A 12,898-nucleotide genomic window follows, 5' to 3' on the forward strand; every position below is an offset into this window, starting at 1 on the left:
GAGATCTACCATACATTTCTCTCACTAGAAGGGAAAACCTATAATGGCTGCAGGCCATAAAAGAGACCCAGTTTGGGAATATTTTAATGAAGTTCCTCTACCTGTGAAGTATATGTATTAAGGTTATCACAACCAACAAGAATGCACTTTTATGTAGAAATCCATGATTAAATCGAGTCTTCCTGACTAGTGATTTAAATCATGATTTAAATCAAATCCACCCTGCCTACAACAGGACTACAGAATCAGGTCAGCAATCTATCCAATTTGAAAATTATATTTACTCTCCAAAACATAAACGGGCTAAATGAATCCATCATGAAACTCCACCCAGCCAATGCTGTAACCCCAGAGACATATGTGGCCCAATATTTGAAAAAATAAGTTTGGAGGAAACGAGAGGAGGAGTCTAAACGGTATGTTTAATTGTTCCAGGTTCTGATCCAACTTCAGTTGGACAGTATGTGTATTGTTTTCTTTATTATGCATACATGTTGTGAATTCTACTGTGTTCGTCAGTAAGTTTCTTGCTCTTGTATTTTTAGTAGACATAGCATTTATATTTTCCACGTTAACTACTTTGTTTTTAAAAGGCAAAAACAGCCCATTTCTTAGCATTTTTTAGCAATTACGTACTAGAACCACGTACAACCAAACAAAAGGCTATTAAGCAAACATGACACCGATTTAAGTGCTTCATTCCTTTGTGTAGACAGGATGGACGGAGACCAAATTCTATTTGCCTTGAAGAGTCCCAGTGACTTCAGTCACTGATCACATAAATAAGACAAATTAGATATGACCCTATATTGGCTTTGATCAGAAATCCCCAAGGAAAGTCTGACGGAATATTCAAGCACCCTGAATACTAATGTTTGGAGTCAGTACCACTGCCTTTCATAGGAGATAAATGGGGAAAAGTATGTTTAACATGATCCAAGTAACGATGTATAATATGGCAGCTTAACAGAACATGCTGCTTAGCAGATCATGAGCTCTGTTTTGTGGATGGTTATTCTGCTTATTAATTATTATTATTATTCATATTATTTATTGTGTTTTGGTAGCAGTAAGGAACCCCGATCAATGATTGAGACCCACCTTCTGTTAGAATCTGTACAAATGAAAAATCTAGCGACCAGAGCCATAATTGGTGAAAGTCAGAGCAGCCCCACTGAAATCAATAGAATTATGCCAGTTTACGCCAGGGAGGGTCTGATACAAAGGGTTAGCAGCAGAAAGATCCAGTCCTCCACTTCCCCCCAGGCATCTTCCCAGTAACAAGTCCAGCAACTCAGGTTCGGAGCTGCAGGGAGTGGGTTTGCCCCTAAATGCCACACTATGCCTCTGTATTAATTGTATTGACCAAGATATGAAAGCATTATTGTATACTCTTAATCAATTGCAACACTGTTAGTGCTGGCTAGAGTTGGGGGGAGTGGGAAAGGATTCCATATGTGGTGATATTCTATCTGCTGCGTCTTATCTGATTCTTCAGATGTAGTTATACCATATTTGGAGCCTGATTCTGTGCCCCAATGAAGCTAATGGCAAAACATTAACAGCAGCAGGACTGTGCCTTTGTTTGTTTTGCTGTGAAGCCTGATATATTGCTATATGCCACCTTCCCCTGAATTATCAAAAACCCTTCTTTGTGTCCCAACAGTGCTGTATGGCTATGCCTCTTTCAGACCCCATTATACCAGAAATAATCATGTAACCATGGCCACTTCACCCTGTATGCTTTTTTCAAAAGATTAATATCTGCAGCAAAGCGTTTATTGTATCATTGTTTCTTCCACTGATTTTAGAAAATCCAGGCTGCTGCTGAGAGTTACTGCATAGCACCATGTATTCTCTTTTGAAGGGACAGCACCTTACAGAGTTCAGCACAATGGCCCTCAAAACAGGCAGAAAGAGGGAAGGCTGGGTGAAGACTGAACATAGCAGGGGTGCCCAGGGCATGTCCTGAGGCACAGATATGGCCCTCTCTCACAACAGAACAACCAAGCCACGTTCTCTTCACTGTGATCTGGGGCTCGTGACTCGGCGCTCAGCATGTCCAAAGCCTGGTCTGGCTACCTCCACTTTCATCCAAATATCTATTTACCTGGAGGCCTTGGAGTAAATGGGGCAGCACTACCTTAAAATACTGGCACTTCCTGTCTCTCATAGGCGAACATAACGTAAGGTGGGAGCCAGCAATCTGGACTCTGACAGACCTGAAAGAGGGGGGAACAAATGGAGATTTCAAGTCAACGAAATGCTGACTGTTCCTCTTTCCAGCCACAGTTTGGGATGTCCAGCACACAGCTCTGAAACGAATGCATCTTTTGGCTCCGCAAGGAGCCATTCCATGGCTTGGAGTGTGCTAGCTCCAAGCAGACAGGGTAATGCAAGTAGAAGAACAACTCCAAACTGAACTCGGGAGCCTGCAAAGGTGAAAGGATAAGCGATGATCTAGCTCCACTCTGTGGAGGGAGCATCTGGACACAGCAATCTGGCACCTATCAAAATGTACAGGACCACTGAAGAAGGGAAGTATAGATACGACAGGAAGTGATTAAGGGATGGAAAAGGATTTAAGCGGAGGCAGAGTGTCAGGGTAAGGGTGAACTCTGTGTTCAGGAGGTGGTGATAGGCAGATTTAAAGACAAGAAAGCCTTGGAAGGGAAACGAAAGTTTGGGGTCAAGGAGGACCTTGAGATTTTTGACCTCAATTTTCAGGCTAAGGTCTAGGTTACAGAGGGTGTGACCTGAGTCAGAGAGGAGGAACAAAGAGAGCTTTTTATGCTCAAGATGAGCTCCGGTTTTTCAAATAATTCAGTAGCAGGATGTTATAGGGCAGCCAGCAGCAAAGAGAGGGATGTGTTCTTATGTCTGTTGCACTCATGTAAATCTGGAATAACTCCACAGACTTCATGGAGACACTCTGGATTTACGTCATGCAACTGGTTTCAGAAACAGGCCCCAGAGTCAAGACAAACAAATAGATGGGAGACAAGGAGATGAAGGATTGAGTTAAGGGGAAATACAGAAATGGGTGTCATCTATAGTATGTCATCTAGGGTTACTATCTAACCCTAGGAGGAAAAAGTTAGATAGCAAAAGAGGGCAGAGTTCCTCTCCATAAGAACGGCTATACTGAGTCAGATCAACTGTCCATCTAGCCCAGTATCCTGTCTTCTGACAGTCGCCAATGCCAGACGCTTTAGGAGAATGCACAGAACAGGGCAATTAGCAAGTGATCTGTCCCCTGTCATCCAACTCCAGTATCTGGCAGTCAGAGGCTTAGGGACACCCTGAGCATGGGGTTGCATACCTGACCATCATGTCTAAGGCATTCTCCAATGAAAGCAACCCTAATCACCCATCACAATCCAACACTCCACCACTGTCCACCCAGCACTCCCATCCAAAACTAGCTGTGGTTGCTTGCTGTGACGCCAATCCCTTTGCTGACACAAAGGATTATGGGACTGCGAACAGGACAAGAGATCACAGCTGGTCACGGCTGGAGAAAATTTGAAAACCTTAAGAGCTAGGATTCAAATTAGAGGAAGAAAGTGCAGGAGACACCAGTTTCTTACATGAGACACTCAAGAGGAGAAAGTGATTGATAGTAAAGAAAGCTGCACTGGGGTCAAACAGGAAGTGAAAAGAGAGGAATCTATGATCCACGGTCAACGGCAAGGTCATTAACCACCCACAGAGGGTCAATCTTGGTAGTGGGAAAAGGTCAAAAGCCAGGCAAAAAGTGGCTAGGGAAGTTGTACTGTGAGAGATGGTCATAGGTTGGAGGAGGCCACCGTGCTCAGAAAGGGTAAATGGCAATATAAAAGAGTAGGTTTTACCTGAACTGAGAAAGATGTTTTGTGTGAGAAAGGGAAAAGAAATCAAGTGACGATGGAGTGGTTGATGATAGCTATGAAGTAAAGAGCAAGAAAAGGTGACAAGGACTAGAGTCGGAAGAAAGTCCAACAAGAAGGAACTTTTCTTCATACACAAGAACAATAACGCTTTTGAGGAGAGAAGCTGAGAAGGGGAACTATAACAAAAATGTGGCATTTATTGTAAAACAAATAATACAGCAATACCAGATTGCTAGTAAATCAAGGGGGAATGAGGCCCCCAATCTTGAAACTGTAGTGAGGTTATATACATGTTTTTGATTCCTGAAAAGCGAATGTAATCATTTCCTCACAACAAATTGTGGCGAACGGGATGGGAGGAAAAGAAGGTACTCCACTGTCCACAGCCAGTCCCATCAGTGTGCACAGTGATAATCCACGGACTCTGAAGAGATTATATACAATACACTGGGCTTTCCATATCTCCTGATGGACAAGGAGCTCTGATCAAGCCAAGGGAATTGAATTCATGAACAGGATCCATGCACAAAAGAACACAGAAAGGGTAGGAGGAGATACAAGATAGAGGAAGGTGCAAACTGGTCACTGGCTGAGTAAAGAATAGAGTGATATATATTGATAGTTGCTTGGGAGGGAATGGAGTCAACAGACAGAGAAGTCGTTAAGAGAGAATGGAGAGGTACCCAGGCTTTAGGACACTGGTGCACAAACTACGGTTGATGGCCCTCCAAGGATCTGCAGTATGAATAATTTTGAGAAGTAGGGAACTGGAGACTGAAGTCTGGTCATCTCTCTGTCACAAAGTGCCCTGATGAATGAAAAAGCTGGAGAACCACTGCTTTAGTGGATGAGTGCACCAAAGCAAAGGCAGGAACAGCTTGGTTTGAGAAGAACAAAACCCAAAGTGCCGAAGGATTGATCACTGATGGCAGAACCAAAGCTACAGCGAGGGTGTTGTAACTACTGGATGTGTGGGCAGGAGAGCCTGTGAAACACCAAGAGCTTCCAGGAGAGAAAAGAAGTCAGGGATGTTAGGATTAACCCCCTAATGCTGACACTAGAAGAGGTGAAGCCAGTATATACATAACAACCGATAAAAAATCCTGAAGGAAAGAGTTCATCAGGCCCAAACTGGCTGATAAATGACCAAGAGTGCTCCTGCAGTCCTTAAGCATTACTCCCATTGAATTCAATGGAGTCTTGCCCGAATAAAGGGTCTGAAGGTCAGAAAGGTGTTTAAAAAACAAAAAGGATGGGTAGTTATGAGTTGAGACTTACGTCTCGTGAACACTCAAAACTGAAGCTGACACAGCTACAGCGCTCAGGGGTGTAAAAAATGTTGACCGGACCCCCAGTTTAGATGTACCTATATCGATGGAAGAACGCTTCCATCAACCTAGCTACTGTCGCTTGGGGAGGTGGCGTTCCAACAGCAATGGAAAAACCCTTCTGCCAGCGTAGGCTGCATCCACACTACGGGGATATACCGGCATAAATGCTATATAGCGAGGCTGCTATAGTCCCCACAATGTAAACACAGCATAAAGAAAGTTGAAGTCTACATTTGACAATGTCAGCCATGGGTCTGTCACACATTGTGTGCGCGCACAGGTGTGTGTGTGTGTATTAGTCGTGTGTGTGTGTGTGTTAATCTCAATGGTTAAAAAGTTAATCAAATTTAAAGCATATACATTTATATAGTCCATAAAATTAGTATTTAAAGATTAAAATCTATACAAGTAGCAGAACTAGCCTACTGTGCAAAGGACGGTTATCAACTCTCAAATGCCATTAAATAATAGTAATTATTTATATTATGGTAGCACCTCAACTGCCCAGTATAGACTCCACTCTGCTACATGCTGCACAAGTTCATAGGCAGAAATAATCCCTGTTCCAAAAAGCCCCATACATTCCGTCTGTAACATGACTGACTGTCACTGAACTGTATGTAATTCTGCCTCCTCCTCAAAGAACTAATGACTAGACCTATTGTAAGCAACTGAATCTGAATCAACAACAGCATGATGCAGAATTTAATAGGGACGCTGTTAAGTAGTTTAAGGCTCAATGTCTAGGTTTCATTTTTGAAAGAAGGATTTTTACATAAATTAAAATGACTAGAAATACGTTGAAGATTTAAATAAATAAATGTAAAGACGAAATTAAATTTAATTATTTAAACATTTCCATGGTGTATGTTAAACCTAAACACAGGAGAAGCAGAAAATACGACTGTCCATAAACACAAAGTGAAAATGACTGCCTAGTTTCTTGGTTAACTTTGGAGTGAAGTAAAAAAAAGCGTTGTTTTTTTTTAAAAAGTGTCACAGACACAAAACAAATGTTGATGTTGTTTCCATTCCTTCTCCTTCCATAATCTAGTGGTATCACAAATAAGACATATGTTTACATATAATATTTCACCTTGGCAATGTCATTATAACATATATATTTGGCAATTTAAAACAAAAAATGCTCTCCCCAATTCATCTTTTTCCGTACAATACTAAAGAATGAAGTGCCTATAATAATACATGAAAACATTCAGAGAACAAGAGACTTCATAAAGAACCTGTTAACATTCCATCGCAGCTTCTGATATTATTGGATGTACCATATCTGTCCCCAGAAACCACCTATGACCAATTAAAAAGCAGAAAAATCAAAGGTTCTGATCCAGCATCTACTGAGCTCAATGGCAGTATTTCCATTGACTTCAATGAAAGCTGGCTACAATCAGGCCACAGTGATTTAACTCATTATTGCTGTTCTCCAGTGCAAGAATTCTGCATTAGCAAACATACGATCTCAAGGCCTGATCCTGCAGCCCTTATGTGAATAGTCCCATCGTCTTCAATGGGCCTTCCCATGTGAGCTAGGGATGTAGGACAGGGCCCTATGTATCACCACTGGCTGTAATCTATCTTTCTCAGACCACTAAAAGCAGGAAGCAGCGACTCAAAACACCTTGTCTTACCTGTGGCACAAAGGGCAATAAATGTTTGTGCATGCTTCCGGATCAAAAGCAACTTGTCTTTAGGTAGAGGCAGTTTTCTTAGAATGTGTTCAATGAAATCATGTGGAGTCACTGCTGCAAGATTCCACTTCAACTTTCCCAGCACCACCAGCTCCCACTCCTGAAGGAAGAAAAAAAAAAAGAAAAACCATAGGCAAGCCTGACGAAAAAGAACAAAAAGCTTACTCATTTTACTGATTGTAATTATATCACTGCTAAATTGGTTTTGCTTAAACCTTTTTTCAATATGCCTCTGAAGCTTTGAAGTTGTTGACTTTGCTTTTCCTTCATTTTTTTTTAAACACTGGAAATGTCAAGCTACACTGAAAATAATGAGGCCTGACAGCTCCTGCCAAGATTTTACTTTTTTTGTATCCAGTTTTGAATGCCCACCCATAAACTTTATCCTGCAATTAGATATCGCCAAGGTCACTGTGGTCCTTCCCTAGTAACTTATTTTAAATGGCTATAGTGCTTAATTTATTGCCATTTAAAGCCCAGTGGATAACTATGCACACAAATAAGCAACACATACATTTTCTTTTTCCACTGGAAAAGTTAGCAACACGGCATTTTCTCCACAATTGTTTTAGAGATGTCCTTTGCTTCACATGGTATTTCACCTATGCCACAGCAAGTTTTGCAGAAGGGAAATGCATACGACACATCCAAGAAGACTGTACGACATCTGACAATGTACCACATAGGACCCAATCCTGCATTCTTTGCACACACAAAACTCCCAGAGAAGTCACAAGAAGTTTTTAGGTGCACAAGGAATGATGGTTCAGGCCCTTAAAGTGTGGTTATACTTCTAAAAGCAGTTATATATAAAAATGGCACCTTCTCAGGCAACAGATCTGCTCCTTGGGTGCCTTCAGAGCCATGTTTCCTTCCTTTAGTCTCTAAAATAATTTTTTCATACATTTTACTGCTATTAGTCCTACAGAGGCCTCATAGATCAGAGAGAGGGAGCTGGATTCCACTCCACTTCATGCATCATCAGAATTATTAACGACATTCCATTTATAGACTCTTTAATCTCCAGGATGCATGAGCCTCAGAAAGCCAGCAGCACTTGCAGAGCCCAGGTTGAGTTTGTAGGGCTGGCGATTGGAAAAAACATCTTTTTTACTTGTGAACTTAGTCGATCTGAACTGGCATCTGTGAGAGACAATAAACATGGAACCCCACAATGGCATTTTTACAGTCACTTTTCAGAGAAGAACCCTACTTTAATAGATAACAGCTGCACCAGAAACATTGCTATTCAGATAATATAGAACCCTTCAAAACCTGGAAATCTTCTACTAAAACGTTTCCATAAGGATAACCTGAAACCAGTCCTACATAATTTCTCAAGGAAAATCATAAAATATTTTAATAAAATGACAATTAAATTCATGAAGGACTGATCTTTCTAACACTTATTACCAGACACAAGCCCCAAGTCAGGAAAGCATCTTTATTCAGCAAAGCACTTAAGCATGTGTTTATCTTTAAGCACATGCTTAACTCCCTCTGAAATCAACAAAGTTAAGCATGTGCTTAAGCGCTTTCCTGAATTGAGGCCACAGTATTTATTGAAAATACTACTGGGTATTTATTGAAAATACTACTGGGTATTTATTGACGCCACAGTATTTATTGAAAATACTACTAGGTAGAACTACTGGGGGAACTACTAACAGTGCATTAAGCACAACAGCATTTTTGGGGCAAGGCCCTTCCTTCTAGATTGATTTTGCAACTTTTCCACAGGTGGAACTCCACTGGCTTCAATGGGTTTTTCACATAAGAAGTACTTGTGTGAATTCAGGGCCAGATCCTACAAATTAGGATCTGTGAGAATAGAACTATTTGACTGAAATATGCACTCTTATAAACAAATAATACTTAGCACTTAACACAGTACTTTATATCTTAAAAGCACTATGCAAATATTATTTAATCAGAAAGCATTTAAAAAAAAAGTAACTTTATTCAGCTCTCTCACCTGAAGATCTGAGCCTGAGCTCCTCACTGCGGAGGAGGCCCTTCTTTGCAATTACGCTTAACAGAGCTGAATTTCGATAAATTTCACCCTTATTGAAGGAGGACTTGTGGCACCTTAGAGACTAACCAATTTATCTGAGCATAAGCTTTCGTGAGTCTCTAAGGTGCCACAAGTCCTCCTTTTCTTTTTGCGAATACAGACTAACACGGTTGTTACTCCGAAACCACCCTTACTGAGTTAACACTGGGAACTACATATACAAAAAAGGCACAAATGCTACCCATGATTTTCTAAGTTATAAATTTGTCACTTGTACAGGCAATTTGTTAATTTCACAGTATGAAGCACTCCATCCTACTCTCACTAGAATCAATAGCAATATTCCCCTTGACTTCAATAGGAGCAGGATTCAACCATAAATGAAAGAAATTTAGAAACAGGGCTTACTGCATCAATAGTGAAAAAAGTTTGAAAGCAAATTTTCCAAAGGGTGATAAAAATCCTCCTGCATATTTATTTTATTTGGTACCTAACCTGAATAAAGCCAAGTGACATAACATGGGTTTTTAAAAATTTCCTCAGATTGAAGACAGCTCCTTTAAAACTGAAAGCAGAAAAGAAACTACAAACAGAAGAGATTCTGGCAATGGTTCAAAGATGAGGTCATTTCCAGTTGTGCATGTCTGACACTGGATGGCAGTGCAGCACCAGAGCACCAGAAAGAAAGCACCTTTACAAAGAACCCAGCTCAGAAAGTTTCTTGCCCATTTAAACACATGTACATATATGTATGTGCATGCTATCAAAAAGAGATCTTCTGCTAACTATATATAAATCTCTTAAAAAACACAAACAGTAACCAATGCCTTCAGATTCCCTTTGAGGGCATTTGCTAACCATTGTGTTAAATAAACAGGAAAAGGACAAGGCTATTAAATATTAGGCAATTATACACAGGACATTCAAAAGGAATGGGGAGATCTCCCCTTCAAACAATCATGTTATTTTCATACAGGAAACTTATCTTGATCACTTTCTATCAGTGCAGGAAAATCTTTTAACACCTTCAACTTTTCAAATATTGTTAAAAAAATTATAAAGGGGCTGAGACATGTATCATTTGCTGGGCCCTGGAAGGAGGGGGGAGGTTGACAGGACAAGCGCTGATGGTGGAGGGGGAGGGGGGCACACTGGAGGTAGAGTGGGGCTGCTTACCAGCAGCTCTTGGGGTTTGATGGAATTGTCCGTATATATGCAAAGTTTCTCTGCAGTAAGGGGGATTGTCTCTTTCAGCTTGGAGGCCAAAAACATGCAAACTGCCCCCAGCAGCTGCAGATGGCACTTTCTGGTGGGCACCACAGCTAGAAATCTGTCCAAGTAATTCATGGCTAGGGGGAAAACCTCTTCTTCACACTTCTGCTCTTCACAGACCTGCAATCAAGGAGTGGGGGTGGGGAGGAAAGCGAGAGAGAGAGGGAGAGAGAATGAGTGATCACATGAAATTTACCAATGGTTCTAAATGATTTTACTTTTCTTTTTTTTCTTTTTCTTTTTTTGCTAGATTGGGGGGAGGGGGCGATCTCTGGAGAGGCTGGGAAGGCTGTCAATCGGCTTTCACATTCCTTTGGTTCATTCAGTAAGAAATGAATTAAGTCACAGTGTGGGAGCCGAAAGCCCATCGAGCAGCAGCAGCCGCCTCAGACTTTGCGACCCAATTTTTTCTTGGGTGGTTTTTTTTTTGCCCTTTTTGGATTTCGTCATATTTTCAAAAAATAAATAAAAATATCTACACCGCCCCGGGGGCCCCTGTTTTTGGACCGATGGCATCCCCAGGCACCCCCCTATCATTCCCGACAATTGTAAAAATTCCCCAGCGGGGTGTTCCCCCAGCCCTGGGCCCGCGATTCGGCAAGGGGGGGAGGTGGGGTGGGGAGAGCCTAGATCCTCAGCAGGAGAAAATGGTTTCAAAAAATGATCAAAAATCCAACCCAGGGGGGAAAGGGGCAAATTTCACATGAAAACCAAGAGGAGGGTCTGGGCTTCCCAGCCTGGGAGGGATGGGCGGGGAGGGGTCCCCCCAAAGCTAGATCTTAAGGGGAAATGATGGGGCCAGCGCAAGGCTGCAAAGTCTGGAGGGCTCTGGGCCCACAGCCGCCCTTGCAGGGTAAATATTGGGGAGAGGGAGGGATTTCCCGGCTCACCGGGCGCCCCAGCAGCCTCCCATCAAGCTGGGGTCCAGCCCTGCTGAGAAGGGGGTGTATTTCAGATCTCTTCTTTTTGGGGTGGGGGCGGCTCGGCGCTTCTGAGCAGAGTTGCATGCAAAGCAACATGGCGAAAAAATGGCACGTCCTGAGCACTGCATACGTGGGCACAGAAATACTTGCTGGGCAAAAATCGGGGGGGGGATCGGTCACCCCTTGTTTTTTGCACGGCATCTGGACCAGCTCCCCTCGCCATAAAAGCCTCACTCGAGCAGATCCAGTAGCCTGGGGGAAAAGGAGGGTTTTCTTTTCCTTGTTTTGCAAAGACTTTTGCAACTTTCCTTCTCCCCCATTTTGCACCCCTCTTTGCAAAGCAGCAGCCCCGGAAGGGCAGTTTTCTTCACAGGTTCGCACTCAAACGACCGAGACACAACCATTTCACATCCCCGTCTGCCTTCCCCCCTCCCCCCTCAGAAAAGCACTGAATGAATTAGCAAAAACCATGATCTGGGGCAAAACACTGCAAGAAAAGAAGGGACAAAACAAACTCAGGAGCTTGCAAAAGGGTGAGTTCTGCAGCCACCACCCCCGTGCAAAGGAGCCCCCTAAAATCCCGAACCAGGAGCAAAGAGGGGAGACAGACCGATTGGGGGGGAAGCTCTGCCTCTCAATTTAATACAAACCTCCAACATCCAGGTCGCCACCATCCTCCTCATAAAGGGCTGGATGTCCTTCTGGACGCATTTGAAATAGGAACATTGGGGCAGATACCTCTCTTCTATGGTTAACAAATTGTGCAAAACGCGGTCATCATAGAGCAAGTTCGGGTCTGGCAGAGCTCTCCGCATGGGATCCACCTCGCAGCACAGCAGCTCCATGTTTCCAAAGAGATCTCCCTCTTTCTCTGATGGAAAAGTTTTTGGGGGGGAGGAGGAGGGGAAGGAGGGGGTAAAGGAGGAGGGGTAAGTGGGTGGGCGGCAGGCTGCAGGGCTTTCCAGCTCCCTCCTGCTTCCTTGAAAGTTCTCTCTCCTCTCTCTCGCTCTCTTGATTTCTAGCCTAAAGTTGAAGCAAAAGTGACGCAACTCACTAGGGCAGGCAGTATTCTCTCTTGTTATTATGGAGAACAGCAGCTGGTCAGATGTAACATCAAACGCGTTTTTTTCCCCCTCTATAAGCTAACAAGGAACCAGGAGGCCCTTGTATAGGGCACACACACACACACACACACACAAAATGACAGCTTCTCTTTTTCTTCTGTACAGCGACCAAACAAAATCGCTCCAGACTTTCTGCTGCACCGGGCAATCTGGATCCATATAAGTTTTTTTTATTTTCTTTTTAATTGCTTATTGCAAGAACAGAACCGAGTGGCTCACTAAATATCAGCCTAGTTTTGTGCGTGTTAACCATGACATTTCCTTGCTCACTGGAGATCCTCCTGCTTCTTCCAGGTTAAACAGAAGGTTTCGGATACCCCTTTCCCCACACACCCTTTCTCCCTCCGTCTCCCCCCCCTCCCGCCCCCAAGCCTGCTGACCTGCAACCAGGAGGAAAACTTTGCTTGCCAACTAAAGACTAAAGGCAAAACAGAGACCGTACAAAAGAAGATTCCAAAGCTGTGTGCTTGCTGATGCTTGTATATTTTGCAGTATTTTCACGCTGGTGTTTGGGGAGATCTAGCAGTGGCCACAATGCAACTTCCTCGAATATGTCTATGTATTTCTGACTAACAGCCAGAACGGTGTTAGCACTGCATGGTCACACTGATATAGCTTTCTAGGAAATATAATGGGGGTGGGGAAGCAGAGGG

At 42.9% G+C, this 12,898-nt stretch overlaps 1 protein-coding gene across 2 annotated transcripts in view; it reads right to left on the reverse strand.

Annotated features, from left to right (window-relative positions):
- CCND2 (cyclin D2) overlaps window positions 1–12,597 on the reverse strand; it is a 55,961-nt gene extending 43,364 nt beyond the window's left edge. The window contains exons 1-3 of one of the 2 annotated variants that reach the window (XM_073314806.1): window positions 11,772–12,597; window positions 10,103–10,318; window positions 6,853–7,012 (exon numbers count right to left, since the gene is read on the reverse strand). In XM_073314806.1, coding sequence (XP_073170907.1) covers window positions 6,853–7,012; window positions 10,103–10,318; window positions 11,772–11,966 — 571 coding nt within the window. In that variant the 5' untranslated portion in view covers window positions 11,967–12,597. Of the gene's footprint in view, window positions 1–6,852; window positions 7,013–10,102; window positions 10,319–11,088; window positions 11,719–11,771 lie in introns of those variants that run through there. The other variant, XM_073314801.1, reaches the window with a different exon arrangement.
- Between the last annotated feature and the right edge of the window lie 301 nt (window positions 12,598–12,898).

The sequence above is a fragment of the Lepidochelys kempii genome, chromosome 1, assembly GCF_965140265.1.
Source record: "Lepidochelys kempii isolate rLepKem1 chromosome 1, rLepKem1.hap2, whole genome shotgun sequence".
Lineage (NCBI taxonomy): Eukaryota > Metazoa > Chordata > Testudines > Cheloniidae > Lepidochelys > Lepidochelys kempii.